Consider the following 26381-nt stretch of genomic DNA (forward strand, 5'->3'; position numbering starts at 1 on the left):
TTTTCAAATGGGTTACTTTTTGACAAGTTGGTTTTCCTTCGATATTTAGTGTAGGCAACACGAGCTCCCTCGTGGTCGAATAGTGGTATCATCATGGAATGGCAGGCTCTCTCAGGGCGCGCATGCACAAATGAGAGCTTTTTACCGACGTTTTTCTGAATCCCAGGGACCATCATGCACTCGAAAAATAGGTCTCTTAGATCCAGCGTTTAAATTCTTAAAAATTTGACAAGAAGAAATACTCTTGATTGGTTTAATCGGATTTATGCTTGAAGTAAAAGGAAATCCGCTTAATTAAGAGGCTTGGCTCTCGATTCAAGCAAAAAAACGGCTGAAATAGGAGTATTTTTTCATGTGAAATTTAAGAATCTGAACTCTGGATCTAAGAGACATTTTTTCCAGTGTGGGGCCCGCCGTTCGCCTCCCACCTCCACTCTCTCCATTAGGTTCTTCGACGTTCCAAAGCGGAGGAATTCCACGAAATCCGCGCGAATCGGAAGTGGGCAAAAAGGAAGAAGGAACGGGAATTTTGGGAGGATTCCGGTAGCCGCTTGTTAAAAAATTAACGACGCCCGGCGACCACAATGGACTCCAATTTGTAGCCGATTATAAAACCAAATTTGGTCGCCGGCCAAGCGGTGTGGCGTTGCGTGAGCGACAAAAAACCACTCGAAACGGGCCATGAATATTCATTCACACTAGACGGGGCCCGCAGCCCTCTCCGCCTCGGCCCGATCCCGACAACTCCATTACGGGGCCCTCAACTGGGCTCACTTGCGCCGGTCAGCGGCCAGTGGTCCGTGGTCAGTGGCCAGTGGTCACTGGCAGATCGTCGCTCATCTGACAACGTAAGAGCTTACCTCTATTTCCACATGAGCTCTGCAAAGCGTGTAGTTTTATGGGGAACAGGGCTCACGTGGGAATGGATCGTATTCGATACGTCAAACAGGTGAGATTGTATCCGATCGATTGGTTCAACATGTAAACATAGCCCCAAAAGTCAATGGGGTATTGCGTGGGAACGGGTTTATGGAATCGATTTTTTATTTTTATGAATATCACAGGGCAAAGAAAAATGAAATTGTTAGGAATTTTCTCTGTTTCAGCTCTTCTAGCTTAGATCCTAAAATTTTATTTGAGCTTATGTTCTATTGCTTTGAATTTTAAAATTAAATAAATAGGTTCCTTTCTTACAGCCAAATATAGAAATATAAGAAATAAAAGAAAAATTTGTCGATTTTCCACCAATCGAACAATTGAGATTAATCGTTTGAATGCTCATTGAAATTTTGTCCAAAAAAAAAATTTCCATAAAATTTTTCGCTCGAGCAGTGCCGGCCCTTTTCGTAATCTCACATTATTGAGCCAACTATTTTCTTCGGCGACCCGGCAGTCTGGTGACGATGTATAGAGCCTGAAGGGGGTGAAATTAGGGGCGGCCTTGGGAGCGGGAAAGCGGAGGTTTTCCCGGGGGCGAATTTGGCAACGGTGGAGATTGGCGGTGACCTTGAGGTAGCATTGAACTTGTGGCACTACTTATGACCCGCGCCCGGGCCCGCGGTTTCTTCCCTGTTGCCGCGTCGCGCCGCCAGAGCTCGCCCCGAGCGGCGCGCCGGGCCCCGGTCCCGGCGCCACGCACGCATCCGTTGCCATGGATACCAGCGACCGGCGTACCGCGTGCCGCCACGCCGCGCGCGCCGCACCGGCCAGCCACGCTCCCGCCGACCGTGTCTCAAATGATTCATCCAGTCATTCACCGGTACGCAACTCGAACCGAGCCAATGGGAATCGTCTTCCAGTCCGTCGATAGATAAATTTGTTCGACATAAATTAAGTGATCGTCCATGGAAAAAGAGCCCCAATGATACAAAAAAATAGAGAGAAAAAAAAACACCTAAAAATTTAATGAATTGATACAGTGTCTGAAAGAGAAGACCTAAAATTGAAAAATTGAGTTATTGGCGCCGCTGCATAAAAGATGAAAATTCAGATTCTTCCTTCCATGCATTTTGACGAAAATTTGGCCCTAGAAACTCAAAACTTGAGGAAAATAAGCGTCTTGAGGCTCTTCGATAAATTTCCGAAGTTTTAGGTGAACTTTTGAGGTTTTTAGGTTAAAGATTCTAAAATGCACCGGGAAAAGTGACAGCTAGCGTTCTCTGAGTGGGAAAATTAAACTAAAACCTCGCGTGCTTGTTCCCTAGAGAGCGCTTCCCGTCGAGAACTTAAAATCGCCAATTTTGACCTTTTCTCCTAAATTCGGCGCTACTGAACAATTTTTCACCGGGAATTTTGAAAAATTGCATCATCTAAGGAACAATTTTGAGCTGTTCTCACCATTGAAAAGATTGCACCATTGTAAAGATGAAAAATAAGTCGCACACTTATTTAGCAAAATCCCTCGCATTTCTTGAGAAGAGCCAGTAGATTTCTGGGGGAAGAAAAGGGATCCTACCCCCCGGCATCATGTTAACTCTGCCCATGATGTTAAGAGAAAAAAGTACCATGCTGATATTTAATACATTTTTTCTAGGACAAAGAATACAAGTTTTGGGAAAACGGGCCTTTCTGCTTTTTTTTTTTTTTTTTTTTTTTTTTTTTTTTTTTTTTTTTTTTTTAAAAAAAAACAAAACAAAAAGATAGAGGCAAAAACAAGTACCTCGAATTTGGCTTCCGAACTTACCTTGAAGCATCGACCTGTAGGCCGTGTCTGTGATGGCGAAGACGTGGGGAGGAACTTCGTGCCTCTTGTTGCCTTTGTAGCGCTCCATAATTTTTTCTGTGTAGATGGGTAATTTTTTGTAGGGGTTGACGACGACGCAAAACAGCCCGGAGTATGTCTGCAACATAGAAAGAAAAACAAAAAACGTTAGTTCACCAGTTCACAAAAAGCTGAAAGCATAACGTACAACTATTAAAATAATATCCAGATATGATAACTAGGTATCGTAGGCAATTAGTGATCGACCGCTAATTTCTATCAACTTTTACTGAAAAAAAGGTGTACAAGTAATAAAGAAAGCAGTATTTCGCATGCTTGATACTCAACCAGACGTTCCTATCTTTTCGAATGCATTGTAACACCTAGAACTCAGCTACGAGTACGAGTAGTAACCTTACTTGGGTTAAGTTAGGTTACGCAACTAAACGAACTTCCCGGCAAAGCGGATGGTATCACCCGGAGTTGAAGGCGCTCTAAAACTTAGCTACGAGTACGAGTAGTAACCTTACTTGGGTTAAGTTAGGTTACGCGACTAAACGAACTTCCCGGCAAAGCGGAGGGTATCACCAGGACTTGAAGGCGCTTCAAACCAGGTCGTGTTTTGAAGTTCTCATCCGATGAAACATTTACAATGTTGATACATGTTTATTGCAATTTGACCAGTTGACACGCATGCCGCTTGCAAATTGCCGACTGTTTGCGATACGTAAAACTGCTGAAAATGGGCTTTAAAGTACTTTGGCTCTCGGGCTAGGACTTGGACTCGGTGAAAGAATGTCCCACTTCTCCTCGGGCGACGCGTCAAACTTTCTGGTAAAACAAGGATGGCGCGGGATGACTCACGGCCATCTCGACAACTACAGGAGTTAACGAAGAATGCCGTTCGAACATTCCAAGGTTGCCAATTTTCTTCCGATAAAATAATCATATTTACGGAAAGTTACGCACATTTATCCTTGAAAATTCGAGATATTTTGGGTTGAATTGCGAATATAACCCTGTGAAAAATTGGAAGGAGGCTTATCACAAGTTCCCCAGGGAATTCGTATTTCATCGAGGGAAATTTGGCAAGTTGGGACGGGAACATACAATGTTCTTACTTGACAGGACAGTGTAAGTACGGCATTCCGATGTTGAGTGGCGCTCGAGCGTTTACATGAACGTGGATTAATTAGCCGAGCGATAAGAAGTCTCCGAATAGGGAGCATTCCGATGTCATAATGTGGATCGTCGTGGCCGGGAACGAGAGCTCTTTGGAATTATGCACTCGAGAAAACTGCCTCACCGGAAAAGCGGACCTAGTACGTTCAATAGACAGACCCGTCGCGCAAGGTACAACTGGGCGGTTTGATGCTAAAAGGAATTACGTGCATATGGTACGTAACGTAGTTCATTTTAGCTTGAATACGTCCAACTAACAATGAGTAAACCAGGGGTGCTAAAGTTCTAGTAGTGAGGCAAAAACTTCTCGACCACGCGACCGAGTGGGTAGCGATTGGTCGCGTGTGAAAAGGGGGAAACCTGACAAAATTGCGATTTCTTTGCAGAACAGTGGTAAAAATCACAAGATTTTCGCACAGTCGCCACAATTTAAGTGTGCAGAGCTATAAAAATAAGTCATGTTTTTGAAATTTCGGAGGAAAATGGGGTTTTTATAATTGGAAGGTAAGTTTGAAAAATGTAAAGGCTGGGAACATTCTGCATCCCTAAAATCCTGAATGTTGACTGTTTCTCGCGATCTGGTGTTTTAGCAAGGGGAAAATTCTGGTAAAATCTCTGCTATTTTTTTCCCCCTCTCTTTCTTGTTTTCCCCCTTCTATTTTCTCTTTTTGTCTGAAATAAAATGAAAAAATACAGAATATACGCTGGTTTTTTAACTTTCATTCTAACTTACGGAATAAAGAAATTTCTCGGAATGAAGAAGTTCTGAGACAGCGACTGATTTTTATTTCTAATAAATTAAGCCTAATCGGCTCAAACGCGGTAAAACTTACAATTTGGACATTTTTGTGCTAAAAGAAGCTATGTGCATTGGTTTTGCGTGCGACATAGTTCCTTTTAGCATGGCTACGCCTATAAAAAGTGAACCACAATCTCTCTTTCGTTGATGATCGTCCACAGATGCGCATATCATTTCCAGAAAGGCGTAAGCGCTTAGGGATCCTAGGAATCTTACGCCCTTCTTAGTTTAACCGCTCTATTATAGGGGAAGGGAGCGAGGAGGGGGAGCAGGGTGTGACTTATCAGCGGTTGTAACACTAACAGTTCGAACGGCTGATAAATCAAAAATACGGTGCTCAATGGGAGGGGACACGGAACGCGTAACACCTGTTGCGCTCGCGTGTGATGAGTGATTCATTACGGACCTTCTAACACCCCCCCCCCCCCTTCCTATAAGCATGCCACTACTGCATAACCTCTAGTGTCAGGAATCCTTCATCCGTTCCAGATTCTAACGTCATCGCCTTTCCTCGCCTCCACTAGAAAACCTGTGAGGAGAGATTTTTTTTTTTGGTGGGGGGGGGGGGGGGGGGGAGAAGGAATCGGCCGTCAAGCTATAACCAACTGTTTAATGATAGATTTCACTTTGAATAGGTTAGTAGGACTAACCAAAAGAATATTTGGAAGAGAATTTTTCACAGAATTTGCATGAAGACTAGTTTTACTTGGAATCATTTTTATCTCAATTTTTTCGGACTGTCGGTAATTTTGGGGCTTCGAAACTTTAACGTTACATCATTGGATTTTCAAAATCGGAAAATCTTCACGTGTACACATTCAAGGCCATCTTATTATGAGATTAGTTCGACGTGCGTGCGGTTGATAAAGAAATCGCAGGACCGCGAAACGTCTTGTGGTTTTATGAAACGGGTTTCAGTTTTATCCCCACATTTTCCTGTTCTTTGCCGTGCATTGAATGGAGGTTCAGACATAACTGCGAGCAGTATCCCGCGGTTGAGAGCACGCTTGAGGTTCTGAATCGTTTGATGTGTTCCACCTGAAAGGTATTCTATGGGTCCGTCGCAAACTTCGGCCAGAGCGAAAACAATTCTTATTTCCAATGGAAAATGGCCAGGGATGCAAAATTTCATGGAACTTTAGAAAATGAAATACGATAATACAATCTCATGTTTCAATAAAGTTTCAGAAGTTGACTTGATATCAGAATGGCATGAAACGCATGGGAACAGTGAAATCTTAGTTTTGGAATAATTTTAAAATAAGTCAAATTTCGAAGTTAATTATCGAATTCTCGATTAATTATTGCGGGTATACGGAGCCCCTGAAGGTCGTTGATTTCATTTAGCATCTCTGCTCCAAACACTGAAATAATGGCTCTTTACAAAACCACAAGCTAGGTTACTCTAACGCTAAATCAGTTCGCCTTCAATATTCGATGTAGGCAACCCGAGTTCCTTAGTGGTCGAATAGTGGTATCGCTCAGTTAGAATTAAATGGGTCAAATATCAGTATGAGCACTGAAAGAATTGTTGTGAATGGAAGTAAAACATAATATCTGCGGTCCGATTATTTTAGCCCTTTCACTAGTACTTAAATGTACTTAAGACGAGTCACAACTGCACTACAGTCTATCTCTATCCTAGCGCCCGTTCTTTAGACCTTAACTATAGAATTATGGTAAAATTCGTGTGAAGAGTCGACAACCTGGGGCAATCTATCACGTACGATCTCCTCGGGGGAGAATGGTTGCGTTTGGAGCAAGCTGACGAGAAAGAAAAGATCCATTTTGAGCCGGTATGAGTCATCTCGCCTACGACCGACGTTGCCTCGTCCGACTCCTGAAATCTTGAAACCGACAGCAATACTGAGAGCCGTAATACGCAAAAGAAGCACGGAATTAGCCTCACTTTTCCACGATTTCAGGTCGCTTTCTTCCCTAAAAATTCTGGGTTTTCAAGTCAAGCTTCTGGCCGAAAGTTCCAGGTTTACAAGTTACTTAATCCCCGAGAGTTCTAGGTTTTCAAACCATTTTTTCCCCTTGATTTTTCCAGGTTTTCAAATCGCTTCTTCCCTGACCATGCCCGGGTTTCAGTCACTATTCCCTTATTACTCACGCGGTTTTCACGCCGCTTTTATTTCTCCTGGCAATTGCGGGTGTTCAAGTTCCTTCCTTTCTTGACTTTAACAAATTTTAAAGCCGCCTTATGAACCGATTCTTTCAGGATTTCAAATCACCTTTCCCCTGATTTTTCCAGATTTTCAAGCTGCGCATCTTTCTGACCGTATCAGAATTTCAAATCGCTATTTTCTTGACAATCTTAGGTTTCTGAATCACTATTTCTTCTCTTTCTTAAGGTTTTCAAGTCGCTTTTTCACCTGGAAATTCCACGTTTTCAATTCGCTTTATCACCTAGCTGGCAATTCTACGTTTTCAAGTCGCTTTTTCACCCAGCTATTCCAGGTTTCCAAGTCGCTTTTTCACCCAGCTATTCCAGGTTTCCAAGTCGTTTTGTTACCTGGCAATCCCAAGCTTTCAAGACGCTTTTTCACCTGGCAATTCCAGGTTTCCAAATCGCTTTTTCACCTGGCAATTCCACATTTCTAAGTCGCTTTTTCACCTGGCAATTCCAGATTTTTAAGTCGCTTTTTCACCAGACAATTCCAGGTTTCCGAGTCGCTTTTTCACTAGACAATTCCAGGTTTCCAAGTCGCTTTTTCACCTGCCAATTCCAGGTTTTCAAGTCGCTTTTTCACCTGCCAATTCCAAATTTCCACATCGCTTTTTCACCTGCCAATTCCAGGTTTCTCAGCCGCTTCTTCCTGACGATTCAGGTTGTCGGAACCGCAGGAAATTCTCCAAACGGACGATAAAACGTTTAAATGCGCCGTTCCGAGGTCTTCCGGAGTTCCGAACGGCGCGGCGGCATGACGAGAGCCCAGGGCTGCCGCAACTCCGGCCGGCATGGCGGCGGTCGACGACACTCGACTGCGAGTGCCCGAATTCCGGGGTCCGACTCCGACCCGCCAAGTTCCGAGACCGCGAATCCGCGAGACCACGACTCGAGTGCCTCGGCCTGGGCGCTCGACGAGCGACCGCGAGTGGACCGCGCTCTCCTTCCTCGCTCTCATCGCCGGCCGCCGCGGCGCCCGTCCGCCGACCCCCGACTACCCCCCACTAACCTTCGACACGACCGCACCAGGCCCGGGATCTCTTTGGCGGGAACGCTGCCCTCCGCCCCGACGCCAAGTTGCCGTCCAATTATCCCCTCCGTTTGAGAACATGGCCTCTAGAATTTTTAAGCGTGCTCATTCCCTGAGTTTTCCTTCACTGAAAACAAGTTACGGGCTATATAGACATACCGTCCGTTCCGGCCTCAGAGGTCGAAACTTCCGGGTGCTAGAGCAGTAGCTTCGATTGTTCCGGCTGTTACGCCTGGAACTTTCGGCCTCTGAACCCGGAACGCGGACAGTATGTCTATGTAGCCCGCAGGTACGGCTCCCACAGCCAGATTTGTTTTTTTTTTCCAGAGTGATTTTCAGATGATAATTTCCTGATGAGAAATCATAGTTTTTCCTCCAATTATTCGGGATTTTCTTGAGGGACACAATAAAATTCTCTGGAGTTCCAAATATGATAATGGATTTTTTTTTTTTTCGTATTACAGCTCATTTTTTGGCAAAAACCAGAATTTTGAATGCCAAGAGCGATTTATATGTTTACAGTATCCGGTCAATGAGAGCTCTATTGTTCTGAAGATTTGAATATTCAAAAATGTCATTCAATGGTCGATAATGGCAACTCAGGTGCAATAACACAGTCCTTAAATGGGTTTCTAAGCTGCAGAAGATGCAAATGCCGGCTTTAGGAACAGATTCCTTGATTTTTTCTGAAATCTTTCATTTCCTGATGATTTCCGGCATTCCCGATCCGGAACACCATGATTTTCAAAGTGGACCCTTGACAAGATGCGAATTCAAGCATGTTGATACAAATTGCCTCTTCAAAATTGCCCGCTAAAGACGATTTCATGATCATCACGTGTCATCATTCATTATTGCGCTATTCACTCCAAAATCTGGCGCCATCTCTTCAGCTGCGGTCTAACGCCGTCGGTCAATGGGGCCCTTGGAGGCGACCCGGAGGAGGGGGGGGGGGGGTCACACGCATTGCGCGTGCGCCCAGCTGCCGATTGGCACAGGCACCTCTTCACCCGCACCGCAAGCCCCATTGTCGTTCGATTTCGCGATCCGCGAACGTATCTGCTTTCTAACGTGAGCCCTCCTGCCTATACAACTGCATGTTTATCCGGGCTCACGTGGGAACGGAAATGCGTCCTTACTTCAGAAGGGCGACGATACGTTCCTTTTTTGCAGATGGAGCAAGCGAGGAGGTTGAAATGGGAACGCATGAATACGAACTGCACAGTCGACACTAAGAAGTTTTTCGATTAGATTAATCGAATTTTTGGATTATTGAGGATTTAGTAATTGATTAATAATCAAATGAAATGAAATCGATCAATTATTTAATCGCTTAATGAACTAATTTTGAGGATGTAAGTTTACAAAATGTCAACTTGTACTAGAGGATGTACGCAAGAGTTCCCAGGTGTACGTAAATCAGCATTGTGTTGAATTTGAGCAAAGAATCATGTGTGCTTAACAGTTTCGATAATATTTCAGCGAATTTTGGCACAATAATACTCGTGTTACTATCTGAATTCCTGTTTTTAATTTATACCAGCATTTTTGGTTTTTGCGCTGAAATTTTTCCAGTTTTTGGGCTGATTAGTTGCAAGTTAGACCGGGGAACTGGTAAAATTTTAATTTTTGAATAATCAGCAATAAATAAGCAATTTACAATTTGCGCGAAGTTTAAAAAATCGAGTAATTAATCGAATCGAAAGACATTCGATTAATCGATTAATTCATCGCGAATCGAGAAACTTTAGTCGGCAGTGGTCCGCGACTTCTCGAGACTTTTCCTCGCGGTGAGAACAGCGATGTACTACTGCACCGATGAAACGTCTGGCCATTCAACTCCTAGTGATCGAGATTGTAGTGTGGCATGATTAAAACTGATATGTTCATGTGAAAAATAATACAAATCGACAGAAAATGACAGAAAGGACGAAGACATGAAAATTGGGGGCGAGAAGTGAAAAATAACTCGTGTGAAAAATGATTTTCATGAAAAACCGTAGGTAGTTCAATTGCCAGGAGCGCCCAGAATGGTCAAGAAGTCATCAGTGGTGTGGCGTGCTTCACGAAATAACGATTGATCTGCCATTTAAAGCAATTGAAAAGGATCGATAGACAAGGTGTTCGCAACGAACGCCTTAATAATCGATTCTTTATCATAGCTTAAAATGGGGAAATATCGATAGTCGATCATTCACGCCTCGCCTCTGGAGGTCATGATGGATTTTCACCGAGAAGACAGTCGATGGAAATATTTTCGAAGGGAACCGATTTTCTAAATTACCCACGAATCCAATACGGTTTCCCGCCCAATTTTTCACAGCTAATTAAATTCTTATTTTCGCGAAGATCAGCTACGTACTTAAAGTGCTCACAACGAGCTATTTATCACGCCTCCGAATGAGGCTAAAACCGTCAGTTCCTAATTATTTTTCTCTTCAATGTCTCGACTCACTAATCCCAGATAATAAGTTTTTACCAAAAAAGATAATTTTCTGGTTCATATACTTCACTTGAGGCTGCTCCTCTGCGCGAAGGTAATGGAGATCTCAGAGGAATGTCAGAGGAGAACCCTGTTTTAATTTTCGTTACGCTCTGGTTACTAATTTTCCAATCAGATTAATTTAAGGACACTTTGAACAAATTGTATCGAATATGCATACAAACGCACAAACATATGACATGTGCATCAAAAATATAATAAAAAATGCTTGCAATAGATTCCGCATTACGATGTAACAAGGGCTGTCTCAATATAACAATAATACCACTATTTCATTGGACTAAATTTTGCGATAAGGAGCTACTATCTCTGGCCCAGTGGGAAGATTATTAAAATTGATAGACCAAAAAGACAATGGGAAAACGGCGCGAACCTATTGGTTGAAATGGGAGGTTCTTATAAACTACGGGAGAAAATTGTGGACTAACGAAAGGGTCTCTCGTGGGTTGTCGATAGTCTCGGACCGGATAAGCCTGAATAATGTGGCGTAGCGAGCCACGAATTTGGGAGTTTTCAAAAAATTCCAGATCCCGCTTCCACTAAGAGGATTGCTTCATGCCTTCTTTGTCTATAGCTTCGTCTCTCAATTTCAAAAATCAGCCCGGATGAAGATGAGAGGCGGTTACGTTTCGGTGGACCGGGGCCCCCGGGGCTCCGCGTTTTTGGGAATCAATCGTCCGATCTGGATCAAGGACGAAGTTGCTTTTTGGCCAGAGTCAAGTTCGCGGTTACGTCGTCGCCCCCCCCCCCCCCCGGTCTCTAATAATCCATTAGGTAACGGCACGGCGCGACGGCGCGCGGCAAGTGCCTCGGGCCGCGTTCTGCTTCAGGAGCATCCGATTCACATCCGCGAGAGAAGTGAATTTGTCGTGGGCTGGTTATTGAGATTGATGGACAAAGCTATAGACAAAGAAGTCGACAGGAATATTGAGAGATCGGTGGCAGTGTGGTTGAAATGGACAAAGAGGGTAAGTAATCTAATGGCAACCCACAAGGGACCCTTTATTTAAGCCCCCTCAGTCTGTAAGAACCACCCGTTTCAGCTTATGTGATCACTTAATTTTGTCGATCTTTTTCAATAATCATCCAGCTGATTACACGGAAAGAATCAGCAACATTTTATACAGGGATCGCACAATCGTGTGTTCGTGAGATATTGAATAACTTCAGTCAATTTTGCAACCTTAAAATGGAGCTACATTCCTTTGTCTCGGAAATAACCAATTGAACTTCATTTTGCAATATGGAACTGCTACTTCTGGAGTTCTGGCTCACCCACAAAAGCACCTACCTATGTATGTGTGTGGAAACTCGATGGTGCATACGTGTTTTTAAAAAAGCCGGCAGTATTCGATCCAAGTTGCAAAATATGGTCCAATTTATCGTTTGTCTGAAGAAGGAACGTAAATCCAATCCAAGATAGCAAAATTAGTATATGAACAATTCATTTTTTCCAATATTACCGTGCGATATCCGTCCAAAATTTTAATGATTTATACCTGTGGTCAGAATAAAAAGGGTAGAAATGATGCCCAAAAATTTTCTTGGGAAAATTCGAAGTGCAAGTGGAAATAAAACAAGTTTCGTCTAAGGAACGAGGAAACATAAACCCTATGTAAATAGTTATTTTTAGCACAAATACGTCCAAATATGACACTTGAATACTACGTGGCAACTCGACAATGCTGATGTTCCCTGAGAAACCGCAGGATTTTAATGATAATTCATATTCATACGGCAGTCAAAACCACCAACGCGGCGAAAATTTGAGCAGCAAACACTCTCTCTCCCCCCCCCCCCCCCCCCACGAATCATTTGGCCAGCGTGGCCTCCTCGCCCTGAGGAACGAGCTTATAACGACTCGGAATTGTTTCCCCTTGTTTTCGGCGCCCCCGCAACCTTTCAGACGTATTACAAATAAAAAGGAACTATCTTCACGGTGACATGAGCCCTGCCGTGCAGGTATCCTTGCGGGTCTCAGGGCCCAATGCACGATGGGAATGGTTCATTTGGACTTAGATGCGTCCTTTTAATCAGCTTTCGCGAGAACCTCGCCATACCTCAACCTTCGTTGCCGTGCTGTGCGGTTTTGATTTTGCGATGTCGACGATCTTCGTTGAGCATTTCTGTTAAAATCGAAAAGAACCAGATTATTCATCAACTTGGCTGGGGCCCGTTGATACAACTGTTCGCGTTCTACGGATGTGCGTGTTGCTTGTTAAATTTAGGTTCCTGACGAGATATAATCCAATCAAGGAGCAGAAAGAAGGCGACCCTGCGGGTTGTTTGTTGAATGGTTATCGATTAACCCTGGTCGATACATCCCTATTTCAGCAATGCTTTTTATCGATTTAAGTTGTTGGAGAAGATTCAACAATTTAGGCGCAACGGGCTGATAATTGAAATTGATAGACAAAGCTATAGACAAAGGAGACAAAAGGGACATACAGGGATCCTATTAGTGAAAGCGGGTGGTTGCGATGGACAAGGAGGTAGATGATAAACAAACTAACGGCAACCCATGAGAGACCCTATAGATAGACGATAAGTTTCTCCCTTAGTCTATGGGAACCACCCATTTCAACCAATAGGCGGGGTTGCCACAGAATTTAGAAAATGAAATTCCCTGACATTTCCCTGATTTCCCTGACACATTTTGGTGGAATTCCCTGACAATTGAAGAAGTGGCGGATGGTTAAGAAGGCATAATGGAACATAGTTTTCAGGTATTTGTTGTTCGAAACCTCAAACCCATTCTAGACAGCAAATGAAGGTGATTTAACAAATTTTCCCTGACATTTCCCGATTTTCTCTGACTTTTCTAAATTCTCTGACATTTCCCGGTTTCCCCTGACTGTGGCAACTGAATAGGATCGCTCAATACTCCGTATGAATTTTTTGTCTTCTGCTTTGTCTAGCAATTTCAATAATCAGCCCGCGGACTCCAAGGCTACCTTCGTTCGAATCAGCCGATCGGCGGCGACAAGTTCCGAATGGCGGAGAAAACCCGGCCATTGCGACGTCGACCTTAAAAGAAAAGGCTCAACGGTGACTTGGAAAGGCAAGTTCGTCGGATGGCGCGAAGCTCGCGAGTCCGGCGCGTTCGGTCTCGCGCGCGCGGGGGAAGATCCAAGATCGCGGTTCGCGACTCGGACTCGGCCAAAGCAAAGGTTCCCGTCGCATAAGTAGGCCTCTTCGACCCGACGAATCGAGGTTCGATACATCGAGTTGCAGCGAGAGAAAAGCTCGGAAGGAGTGGAGGGGACTGCATCGATGCATCGGAGGACGGAACTGGCGGCCATATGGCGAGCACGCCGCTAATAGGTTAATGATATTCACGGGAGCCCGGAGACTATGTCTATCTCCTGTCTCACCGGCTAATCTAGTTAGCGCCGTAGTCAAGTTACACGATAAAACACCGATTTTCATTCATAGTACAAAAAATGTATGGATCAAAATGCCACATCCACCGATAAGCAAAAATTGCACTGAGGTAAATCACATTTTTTAACGAGAAATCGGCGTTTTGTTAAAATCGGTCATTTCGTCGCTCCTCTGGTGTAAAGGCGTATCTCAATTTCCACCTGAGTCCTATGCTCCGGATACTCTACTCATTCAGGGGCTCATGTGAGAATGGTGATACGCCCTTAGACGAGAGGAGCGACGATTTGTAAATTGAAAATGTGGCCATGAGACCAAAATGTCCGATTGTGCGAAAAAAGTCGGGTGTTTTGAAATTTCCTGCGCCCTTAATCTGAACTACCGACCGATCAGAAGCCACAAAATGGACTTACAAGTGGGTTCCACTGATCTAAAGTACACGGTCGCATCGGCCAGATCTACACTCCAGGATGTTTACAAAAACCGACAGGCAAAAAATCAGTACTTTTACAGTGTTGAACCGAAAAATTCAGTACCTCCTCATCAGAAAAAATCGTTACTTTTCCAGTGCCTGCAACTGAGTGACAAAATGAGAAAAAATTGAAATTCATGCGCGAATCGCGAAAAAAATGACGTAGCCACGGAAATCAAAGCTTATTGGTGGTCGATCATCTGGCTGCACAATCGCGACAGAGCAGGTGATTAATGCGCTAAGAATTAATGCGCGCGAGGAATTTTATACTTTCCAAGCTATCTTAAAATACGTGCGTGGCAAGAGGCGATAAATTTCAGGCTTTCATGCGGAATTTCCATACTTTTACAGTAATTCCAGACCTCCCTGAAAAAACAGTACTGTTTCCGGACTCCAGACCAGTAGATTCAAATATACACGTAGCGTGAGGCGAAAAATTCCCGATTTTCCTGCGAAATTTCCGCAGCTTTTCAATACTTACGGACTGTCCTAAAAAACAGCACTATTTCCGGACTCCAGACCAGTAGATTTAAATACACACGTGGCGTGAAGCAAAAAATTCCGGATTCTAAAAACAGTGCTATTTCCGGACTTTCCATACCAGTAGACACCCTGGCACTCTCTTCATCAACGCTCAAAGCTCTCACTTCAACGCTCCTCCAGAGTGATTAAAGCTGCAAGAATTTCCAAGAACTTAACTTGACAAAGTTTGCTTAAGCGTTGGGTTCCGGTGGCGACCTCGGCGGCTGCACAGAGTGCATGCGGCTGGTGAAACGCGGACAATGAAGAATAAATATCGCGGGTTCGACACGGCAAGGACAGCGCGATGCCGCGCGCCGCGACCGGTGAAAGATACTCGGGCGAGTGCAGTTGCAGTGTCAACACGACGAGTGCAAGGCACGCGCGCTGTATGCAACCGCGGTTTCCATGAGTCAGACCAGACCAGAGGAGTGATTGCAAACCTCGCACCCAGCTGGGATTCCATATTATCATGCCGAGGAAACTGCAGGCCTCCTCGGCAACCATCAGTCGGGGAAAAAAAGAGAAAAACTCATGCAGGGTGGCCTAGGTCAGGGGTGCGGCGTTTAACATCACTCTGCTTCCGTGCATGCAAGTCAGTAGAAATCTTGTCTACTTTGACTGACATTTGAGCGCAAATAACTGTTCATAAAGTCATGGTAGGAGGGAGCTTCTTACACTGAAAAAAAACTCCGGCCGTGGAAGCCGTACTTACGGGCTACATAGACATACCGTCCACGTTCCGGGCTTCGAGGCCGAAAGTTCCGGGCGCAGCACCCGGAGCAATCAAAACTACGGCTCCAACACCCGGAACTTTCGGCCTCTGAGCCCGAAACTTTATCATCAGTGTATTAAGCAGAGATTTTCCAGGGATTCCTCACGAAGCTTCTCGACCACGCGACTGGTGGGTCGTTGTCGGTCGTGCATGTGCGAAAATGAAAAGGCTCCGAAAACGGAGTTTAAAAATGGGAAGTCCCGGGTGCGCGAGAGTAAAATTTGTATATTTACTGCAAATCGAGGTGAGAATTACATGTTTTGTGAAAAAGCGAGTTGACAATAATGTACTTCACATAAAGTCGCAGTAGTTCGTACATTTACAGCCAAGAAAAGGATCAAACTAGGATTTTTGGAAACTAGAATTGCGGGGGCATTGAAGATTTAATGTAAAGGCGGTAAATTAATTTTGAAAACAGCAAGGCTAAGAATTTTCTGCATCTCTGGCTTTTGGTAAAAAACTATTTTAAACACGAAACGCACGAAAGATATCAACAAATACGTTGAGAACGTAGATTTTCAACTCTAATCCTGAAGAATTTTGGCGGATTTGATCCTCATAGGTCCTTTTGTTGTACTGCAGATGTCCTCAAATGCAATAACCTTCATTTTTTGCATTGTGCGTAGATTTAAATGCAGGTCGGCTCACTCACTCACTCGGCCCCTGAAAATCCTATGGCATTCTTTCAGCTGAGAGGAATTTCATTACTTTCGCATCGGGGCCAACGACGGACGACCGCATAGAGAAAGAGGATGAGGAAGTGCGGCAGCAAGGCGATTCCGCGAATCGGCGGCGGCGGCGGCGGCAGTCAGTCGGACGTTGGCTGAAAATGTTAACGGTTACGTAAAAATGTCATCGGATCTGTTATCGCGGCTACAGATCTATGAATATTATTTGATGTAATGTATGTCCGGTGCCCACTGCCCAGTGGCCGCCGCGCTGAGCTGCTAGCATTCTCGATGGCGCGTGCCGCATGTGCATCGCGTCCAGGCGGCTGCGTTACCAAATTTCCCGGAAAGTACGTACAATGACCAGAAGCTAGGTACAAGAAGCCTTCTGGTACAAATTACTTTATCAGAATTTTATGTAGAGCATGATTCATGCTACGAAATTTACTGAAATCAACTCGTAAATAAAAATATTGCCTTTAATAGTCATTATTAGTTTACATTGGTTGGAGGAATTTTGAATTTCCCACTCACATGATAACCAATGGGTCGGATTTGATGCATCAAACAGGTGAGATTGTATCGATACCGATTGATTCAACATTTAAACGTAGCCTCAAAAGTCAATGGAGTAGTCTGAGGGAGCGAGCTTTTGTATTATATTTCTGGTACTTATGAGAACAAAATGGAACAATCGTAAAATGGATTAACTGGTATACTGTTGGGAAATTCTGATCGGAAACACCAATTTTTCATATAATTAAAGGCAAAAAATGGTAAAATTTTACAACCGAAACGGAAAAATATTTTCTTGAAAAATCGATTGTTTGGAGTCAATTTTGCAGCTTTGAACAAAAACAGATGAGACAACGTTGGAGTAGCGATACCATTCGACGACTCTTCATCGTTAACCTGACGTAAAGACGTTCCTTTCTTTTGAAAAGAACCCTGGAAAACATGGAATTATACGGACGACGAGGATCATCTTAAAACGCAGTCACGTCCTACGTCAGCGGGGTAACGTCTCGTGTCGTTGGCGACGCGCGACGGACGGGGACGGCGGACGTCGCACGTCCCACGGGCGAAATCGCGACAAGGTTCCCGCCCAGATCTATCACCCCGATGAAAAGATCTTACAGGTTGGGAATGCTGGGTTTCACCCATTCAAATGTATGTAAAGCAACTATATTTATAGATTGTCGCAAATAGGCTGGTCGAAGGCCTTTTACTAGAGTCTTTCGCTTAGCGATTGATTCATCGATTGATCGAATATCTTCGATTCGTTAAATGGGTCGATTTTTGACATTTTGATTATATATATATGATCGATTATTTAGTACCGATTGATAGATACTTAAAGAAATCCCCGTTCCCAGGTCACGTATCTAAAAGCACGTCATAACCTCGTAAAATTTCAGCTCAAAACCCGAAGGTGCTGATATCTAATAGAAAAACAGAATTTCAGGAAAAGGTCCCTGAATTTACGGAATTATCATAAAAAAACGTACGGCACACAAGATTTTTTACTTTCGAATTCAGCACAAATATACTAATTCACGCCTGGGAACCCTGACGGGCATCCCGGGGTGCAGGTTGTTATTTTAAAACGAAATAATTAGTTTGACATTCAAGAAAAAAATCGTTGACATGGTTTCTCATAATAATCGTTCGTGCGAAAAATGATAAAAACGAACTCACATGCATTAAGAAAATGCATTGTTTTGGCTGGGGAAAAAGCGTAAGGTTCCGGGAAAAATTGGCTGATTTTTCTAAGTCCGGAAAAATTGGCTGATTTTTCTAAGTTATCACTGATTTTCAAGAACTTATCGTCGCGCCGTGATAGATTGCCTTTACCTGTGAAAGCGACTTCCACCGACCGTTTCCAAGGAGATCGCGCTCATGATGGATGAAAGTCAGTAGCGTTTCGACCCAGGTTGAAGCGGAGAGGAGGAGTGGCCGACAACGGGGGAAATGCAACGCCCACCTCGCGTTAGCGGATGTTAAAGACCGGTCCGCAAGCGCACCGAGCTTTTGTTTTCATCGCCGAGGCATTACCGTTCCTTTTTGTCTTTTCCTAGCTCGCCCTCCCGGCATTCTTGCGTCTGACAAAGAGGAAAACAATAAATAAAGCACCGTAAGAATTCGCAACATTGCGTTGCACAAACCTCCGGGCCTCCTAATCTCCGGCCACGGTCCGCACAGTTGCCAACCGTCCAACTCATATTTTAAACTCGTTCGTTAAAGTTCATTTTTTTTCAGGAAGGCGACTCTAGTCAAAAATCAACGGTTCCTGCTTGTTCTTAAACAAACAAAAAAAAAAAAAAAAAATTCTCGGGGTTATTTTGCGAAATTCCGCGACTTCTTATTAAAAAAATTATCGCGATCTATGATTAGGTGTGAATCTTGCGTTTAGTGCAGTCTTTTCCGTGAGGAAAAAATGGAGCGATCACTGGGGGGGGGGGGGGGGGGAACATTGGATCTAGAGTCCAGACTCTTGAAAACATTGACAAGAAAAAGGACTCTTGATTCAAGCAGATTTAAACTTAAATCTAAAGGAAACACGCTCAAATTCAGATGCTTGGTTCTTGATTTAAGCTTAAATCTAATTGAATCAAGAGTATTTTTTCTTGTCGATGTATTTAAGAGTCTAGACTCTAGATCCAATGTGTTTTTTTCCCCGCAGTGATCCTATTGGTTGAAACGGGTGGTTGCCGTGGAATAAGAAGAAAAATGATGGACTAACTAAAGCATTTTTCGTGAGTTACCGTCACGTCAGTAAGTCTATTTCTCACTTCTTTCGTCCATTGCAACCGCTTCCATCAATAAGATTTCGCTATACCTTCTTTGTCTATGGCTTTGTCCATCAATTTCAATAATCAGCCCGCATAGACAAGCGAACGCATGTTCCTCACAACGGAACTTTGCTAATTCGACCCAAACGAACTGGCGGCAGGGCAAAGAGCTACTCTTTGAGGACAATGAGCGCGGAGAAGTAATAAGAAAAATACGAACAGATATAGTGGGTTACTCGCGACTGTGTGCAAAGCACAAAGGTGCGTAAAGCTTCTGAGGGCGGGGGCGGGGGAAGGGGTTAGTGGTTGGGGGAGGTGGGGTGCAAGATAATGAGCCTGATAAAAAGAATAAATAATCTGGCACGGTCCTGAATCTCGGTGAAGTTGTCAAATATTTTAACACCTCTCGCTTTGAGCCGCGGCGAGGGCTTTGAACTTGCAGAGCTTGCTGGAACTGACAGTAAGGACAGTCTTGCTTGGTAGCGCGTGCCTTGGCGTGTTACTCGAGGTGTCTACTGATAGAGGCTGGCCAAAAATCAGCACTTTGACAGTGAACACGTCAATAAAGTTTTCGTGGATCACTAAATTTATAATTGCAAATAGAATACGCGGAAAATGCAAAGGGGGAAAATTTATGTGTCCTCTGTAACAAAGGAATTTTATGAAAAGAATTTCGGGGACGTCCAAATGTTCATGCGGCGTTTTTCTATAGAACGAAACCTGGCTGATTATTGAAATCGATGGAAAAAGGAGACGACGGGAAAACTATTGGTCCTATTCTGCCGTGCTAAGGAAGAACGCCGTATGAGCCATGAGGCGTTGCCAAATTGTCTTTGATAAAACACGAATTCACTGGAAAACTTATGATTATTTTTCTTTCAATTTTTCAGAGAATTTTGTTGGGATTTTGATCTAAAGTTCCTGAAAATTTCAAGGAAAAATATGCATGATTTTCCTCCGAAATAGACATTTTATCAAAGGAAATTTGGCAACCCTCGAATGTTCATACGGCGTTCTTCCTTAGCACGGCAGTATTGGTTGAAACGGGTGGTTTTTATAGACTAACGGTGGACTAACTAAAAGATCTCTAGTGGGTTGCCGTCAATAAGTCTATTATATTTCCTGCCTTTATCCCGTTCTTGCTTTCACCGATGGAATCGCTCCATTTTCTTTCAGAATCCTTTGTCTAACGCTATGTCTATTCATATCGAAAATCAGCCAGCAGAGTAATGAAGACAGAGTGTTCCGAAACTGAATCAAACTCACGATCCTACGTCCTCGGCTCACAGTCGAATATCCGCGGAGAAAGGGCCGACCACCGAGGGGAGCCATGCGTCGCACAGTGGGCTGATTATTGAAATTCATAGACAAAGCTATAGACAAGTAAGACATCATACAAGTTTTTTTGTCCGTGAATTTCACGGGATGGTACCATGGTGCGGGCCGACGCCGCGGCGCGATGGAAGATAAATAATTAGAACAGAAACCTCGATTAATAACAATGAAGTGCGGGCAAGTTTATTGTTTGCGTTAATCGGATAATCGGTCGTGACTCGTGACGTCATCCTTGAGCCCTTGTTTTCGCTTCGGCACCGTTACCTCCGACGCGCACGCGCCACACGCCACTTCCAGCCAGATATGCAAAATAAATTTCAGTCTGCTGAAAAGAGATGTTTCACTGTACCTGAAATTATGAGTCCTTTTCAGGGGTTGTGCATGCAACCCACGACGATTATCCGATAGTTCCTTAAAAGACTTCGAAAAAAAATTGTTTCCCCGACTTTTCGTCGTTATCTCGACAAAATAACGTATCTACATTTAAAAGCTGCAAAACCTCCACTCGTAAATTGTACATTAACAAGGAGACTAGGGGGCCGTTTTAACCAAAAATTGTACTGATTTTCCGTGTGATTATACTCACAAATCAACGGGATTCTTGAAAAGTATCTGTACAATTACATTCAAAACATCCAGGTGAAAATTACTTTGTGAAAGCCAATTTTGCAACTTCAGAATGAACTATCGTTTCTGCGTCTGGGAAACGCTGTTTTCTTTAGGAGTGAGCGAGTGAGTCGCAACGTCCAAGTTGGACTAATCCTTCCTAAAAGACGTTAATAGGCCCGATTGTTATGAAACGGGAGGAGGAACTTGTTGCTTTCACCGGTTTGCGTCAACGGTGGCATTGAGGATTTGAAAACAAAATTGGAAAAATTGAGACGACGCTAATTTCACGCTTTGAATTATTGCGGTCTTGTTCAGCGAACTTATTCGTGAGCTTCATCGTCGGCGTCGACTAATTGAACGTATTTCTGCCAAAAGGAACTATATTGCACGCAAAACCTATGCACACATAGTTCCTTTTAGCATAAATACGTCTAATTGTAGGAAGAGGTGACGTCACGTCCGTAATAGAAAGAAAAGAATGTCATCGCCCTATGACGTCTGGATTGTTTCTTCTCCACCAAGAAACGTAAACGTAAGAAAGACTCAAACAGTGGGCTGATTATTGAAATGGAATGGACCACTAGACAAGGTACGAATTTAAGCGATCTGATACATGTTTCTTAACCAGAATTTCTCGTATTACACGATTAGCGCAACGAATATTACTGAAACTAACTCCTAACGAAGATATTTACGTTTTTATTTCACATTGGTCACGAGGAATTTGAACTGCCCGCTCACAAGAAACTCAAAGCTCTACGTGAGTCAAATCGTGCACTAGAACGATTTCAGCAAACTTCTCAATCAAGCGATGTTCATTTCCCACCATGTGCTGTTCAAACTATAAACAACTTGCAATAGCTGAGCTAAAGCGTCAAGATTAAGGTTGCCAGATTTTTATATCGCAGATACTGTCATGATAACGTTTAGCGCGCGATGTGAGTCACGTAGAGCATTGAGTTTTCATGAGCGGGTGGTTTCAATTCACGCATCAAGAATCATTAAAAATCTTCATAACGAGTTGATTTCGGTAATTTTCGTTGTGCGAATCGTGTTCTACGTGAAATTCTGGTCAAGAAACATGTATTAGAATGCTTAAATTCGTACCATGTCTATTGGTCCATTATGGATTATGGAATATCAGGTCTCTTGTGGATTGCTGTTTATTGGTCGATTACAACCTTCCTTCGTCCATTGCAACTACCCGCTTCCACCAATAGCATCCCTCCATTTTCTCTTCGTGTATAGAATTGTCTATCAGTATCAATAATCGTCCCGCAGGATGGCGCAGTGGCGACCTTCACAAATTGGCATCACTGTTTCTCTCCATTTCAATGCATGTAAAACAATCGATTACAGTTGAGGCAGGGTGCCATATTAATCGATTTTCATAATGGATTAAAGCGGGCGAAAAACGAGTTTGCCAACTTGTCAACATGAAATTATACGAGACTGAGAATGAAAGCATGAAAAAATTATATCGATTGCTAGATATGCAGTCTACTCTCCAAAAAACGAAACGTTTCATCAAAGAATGGCTGCTCACTAATTGTAAGTCTCGTTGACAACATTCAAAACAAAGCAAAACTCGCTCTTCATGTCCCGTCAACAAAATTAGTTGATACGTTTAGTGCATTTCGGAAAAAAGGAAATATTCTGCTTGTGTCAGTGATGTTAAAAGTATGTCAGAGTAGGTGATAACACCAGGAATAGATGAAAGCTGCGCTGCAACGCTAAGGAAAGCGCGTATGAGCTTTCAAACGTTGCAAAATGTCGTTTGAAAAAATACGATTTCTTCGGGAGACTTGTGAAAATTTCCTCTTCGATTTTAAGAAGCGTATGATACGCAATTTACTTTACGCGTCTGCGGATTTCAAAGAGAAACGTACACCAATTTACTGAGAAAATAATTATTTTAAAAGGCGGAAATTTGACAATGTTCGAATGTTCATGCAGCGTTATTCTTTAGCGATTCAGTGCATGCCTCCGTGAAATTGCAAATGACACTGAGCACTCACACTGCGAGAGAGCATTGATCGACTAAGTGAGGTCTTGGCCTTTGTAGATTCAACTTCACTGATCTGATAATGACTGACCTAATCTCAGCTCTGCGAGCGATTCTCCGGAAAAAATAAAAAGTCCATTACACAGTTTCATCACGGAGCTGCATCTCATATCATCATAAAAATTATTGCATTCTCGGCTGAATGCGAAAGTTTAGATGAAGCGCTCCACTTGAAAATGACATAAATTGCGCTTCAAAAGCAGTATTTTTCTTTCTCCCTTTTGTTCACTCAGAAAGCTTAGTCTAGATAAGACTTCCCTTCTTCAGAGGAACGGTTATAAAGCTATCAGTTGAAAATTTTGATTGGCGCGACAAGTTCCCAGGATCAATTTAGATCTGATTGCGAATAAAATTATCTGAAAAATTGGATGAGAGTCTTCCCAGATTTCCTTGAAAATTCGTATTTTACAGGGTTGCCAAAGAATTTAGGAAATGAAATTCCCTGACAATTGAACATGTGATGGATGGTTAAGAAGGCATACTTGCAAATAGTTTTCGGGGAAAATTTGTTGTTCGAAACCTCAAACCCATTCTAGAAAGCAAATGAAGGCGACTGAGGAAAATTTCCCTGACGTTTCCCGGTTTTCCCTGGCTTTTTAAAAATCCCTGACATTTCCCGGTTTTCCCTGGCTTTTTAAAAATCCCTGACATTTCCCGGTTTTCCCTGGCTTTTTAAAAATCCCTGACATTTCCCGGTTTTCCCTGACTGTGGCAACCCTGAAATTTATCGAAGGAACTTTGGCGACGCCTGAGACTTCATACGGCGTTTTTCCTTAGCAAAGCAGTGCAGAAGTGTGCGGCAGCACTCATTTTGGCGAGCTGTCCACCCAACTTGAGCCGACCAGATGACGCAGGCTACGGGACTGCAAGATCGGCGAATCTTTCGCGAATTCGCGCCGTCTGCAGAAGTGCGAACCCGGACCCGCGGGACCATCCGCGAGGTTGCCGCGTTTACGGTTTCAAAATTATTCGATTCTCTCTCGTTTCTAATCGTGTTTACGTGATATTAAAAAAGTTAAACGATCCAACAACAATGTTGATCGAGAGACGTCTTTAATTGGCACCGAGGATGAGAGGCAGTGGTGTGTGTGTGTGTGGGGGGAGGGGGGGGGGGCGTCAGAGGCCGATTCAGCGGAAAACGGAGACCTGATGACGCGACAATGCGGCGGAAGGGTCACTGCACTCACTCCATCCTGCATCAAATGCCCAAATTTTCCGAAGGGTTAGCTTAAATCCTCAGATATCTTGATTCATCTGGATTTCGATTAGCCGTCATGACGTGACACAAAAAATTGCAACACGGCGACTGGTTTTCTTGAATTTTAAAATTCCCTACTTTTTGGAGATTTTGAACATAAAATATTACCCGACTTTTCAAGATTTATTGGACGTAATACGTTGTTTTCCGGACGAAGGTTGCAAAATTGACTCAAAAGATTCATTTTTTCACGAGAAAGTACGTGCCACGTTTTCGTCCAAAATTTGTCCGATTCTTGCTTGAAATTAGAGGGAAAATCAGTGAGGTTCTTGGTTAGAATTGCCCAAAGTTCCCCCGGTAAAGATTAAATTCGCGAAAGGAAATTCAGCAACACCGAGATACAGTTACGCTCTTTCTCGAAGGAAGTGACGGACAGCTCATAAAAATTCTTTCCGCTAACAATTTTAAGCGCGAGTTTCCTGAAATTGGAGAAATGCAATCTTTTGTGGCTCCGAAAAACAATTTCAAGGTTCCGTGGCAAAATTCCCCAATTTTTTAAAGACTTTTCAGGGTTCAGAAAAATCCCGTACGTCGCCTACGTTTCCAATGACTTTTCAAGAATTTGTGACCCTTAGCAATCGAGAAGCAATGCTGGTATCATTTGGTGGCTAAAAATACATAATTCGCCAGATTTACAGGCAGAGTCGATGTGCGACAGACAGACGCACTTTTCACACGATAGACGGAGACCATTAAAGGTGACGTCATCACGTTATATGGGATCGGATCCGAATAATATCAAAAACGAAACTTCTTCCGATGCCACCTATGAAAATAATCGATACACATCGCTTTCCTGTGACGTAACACTAATAGCGTCTGCTGCCAGCTATGCGGCCGCCCTCGGGGCGAACGTCGCAACCCTTGCCAAGTTGCGGCGAAAAAACCAGTGGACTGCGGCTGGATTGTTGAATCTTTATCGCGGTCGTAAATTCATGCTCAAAAAGGACTAATGTCAATTTTGCAACCTTCATCCGGAAAACAACGTATATTACGACTAAAACATCTTCAGAAGTCGGGTAATATTTCTTGTTCAAAATCTCTAAAAAGTAGGGAATTTTACAATACAAAAAGGACTTCTGAATTTCTGCTAATTTACGTTAAATTTGACAGGAAATTTGGTATCAGTTTTTCAGCTGAAGCCGAAAACCTGTCCAAAAAATTTTTCCCAGTCTTCATTATCCTAATGCACCCGTAACAAAAACCATACATCCCCATTTACCTATTTTTTTTAAATAAATATTTGATTGAAAAAATGAAAAAGCAGCAACATTTCGATGACAGCATGGAGAAAAAACTTCGGTGACATCAAACAAACTTCAATTTATACAGCGAATCGAGGTTTTCAGGCAACATTAGTTGTTAGAAACGACAAACCCATACAAGAAAGCAAAAAAGGTGTTTTAACAATTTTTCTCTGACATTTCCAGGTTTTTCCCGACATTTTAAAATTCCCTCAAATTGTCCGGTATTCCCTGAGTACGAAAACCCTATGGGCCTATGGGTCCCTATACATATGCATTAGCCAGAAATTATGGTTCCATACTTCAAAATGGGATTCAAATATTAGTTCAAAATTGCAAAATGCAGTCCAACTCTTCCGCAAACTGCATTATTTACGTTTAATCCACGTCGAAAATCAACTTGGCAACAAAGCCATAACGATCATTAGCGAATAAATCTTAAAGACCATTTGTCGGACGGTTAACTGGTCGGATAATGAATGCTCGATTGATCGCCATCCCCCTCCCCCTCTCCACACAGCCCCGTCTAGACGGAGCTAGGAGAGGGATGCGTTGACCCCATGGGCGTATCTCAGGGGCCACTGTCCCAGGGGGTTCCATCTCTGCCTCGCGAGTCGAGAGCGGAGATGGTCCAAGGAAAAACGGGACACAAAGGTGTGCTGCCGTACTGAGAAAAACGCCGTATAGACAGCCTAACATTGCCAAATTTCCTTCAGATAAAAGTTTTATTTCTGAGTGAACTTAAATGATACTTTTCCTCGAAAATTTCAAATACTGTAGACTCAACTGAGAAAAAAATCCTACGAATAATTGGAGGGGAAATATCCGTGGTTTCGCTGGAAATTGGTTTTAAAAAGGAGGAAATTTGGCAATGT

The 26381-nt window shown here is 43.2% G+C and overlaps 1 protein-coding gene across 4 annotated transcripts in view; it reads right to left on the minus strand.

Moving 5' to 3' along the window:
• Positions 1 to 26381, minus strand: part of zip (myosin heavy chain 10) — an 86507-nt gene that overhangs the window by 43006 nt on the left and 17120 nt on the right. For all 4 annotated transcript variants that reach the window (XM_072297506.1, XM_019052395.2, XM_019052397.2 and 1 more), the window contains exon 2: positions 2684 to 2840. In XM_072297506.1, coding sequence (XP_072153607.1) covers positions 2684 to 2840 — 157 coding nt within the window. The remainder of the gene's footprint in view (positions 1 to 2683; positions 2841 to 26381) is intronic.

The sequence above is a fragment of the Bemisia tabaci genome, chromosome 2, assembly GCF_918797505.1.
Source record: "Bemisia tabaci chromosome 2, PGI_BMITA_v3".
Lineage (NCBI taxonomy): Eukaryota > Metazoa > Arthropoda > Insecta > Hemiptera > Aleyrodidae > Bemisia > Bemisia tabaci.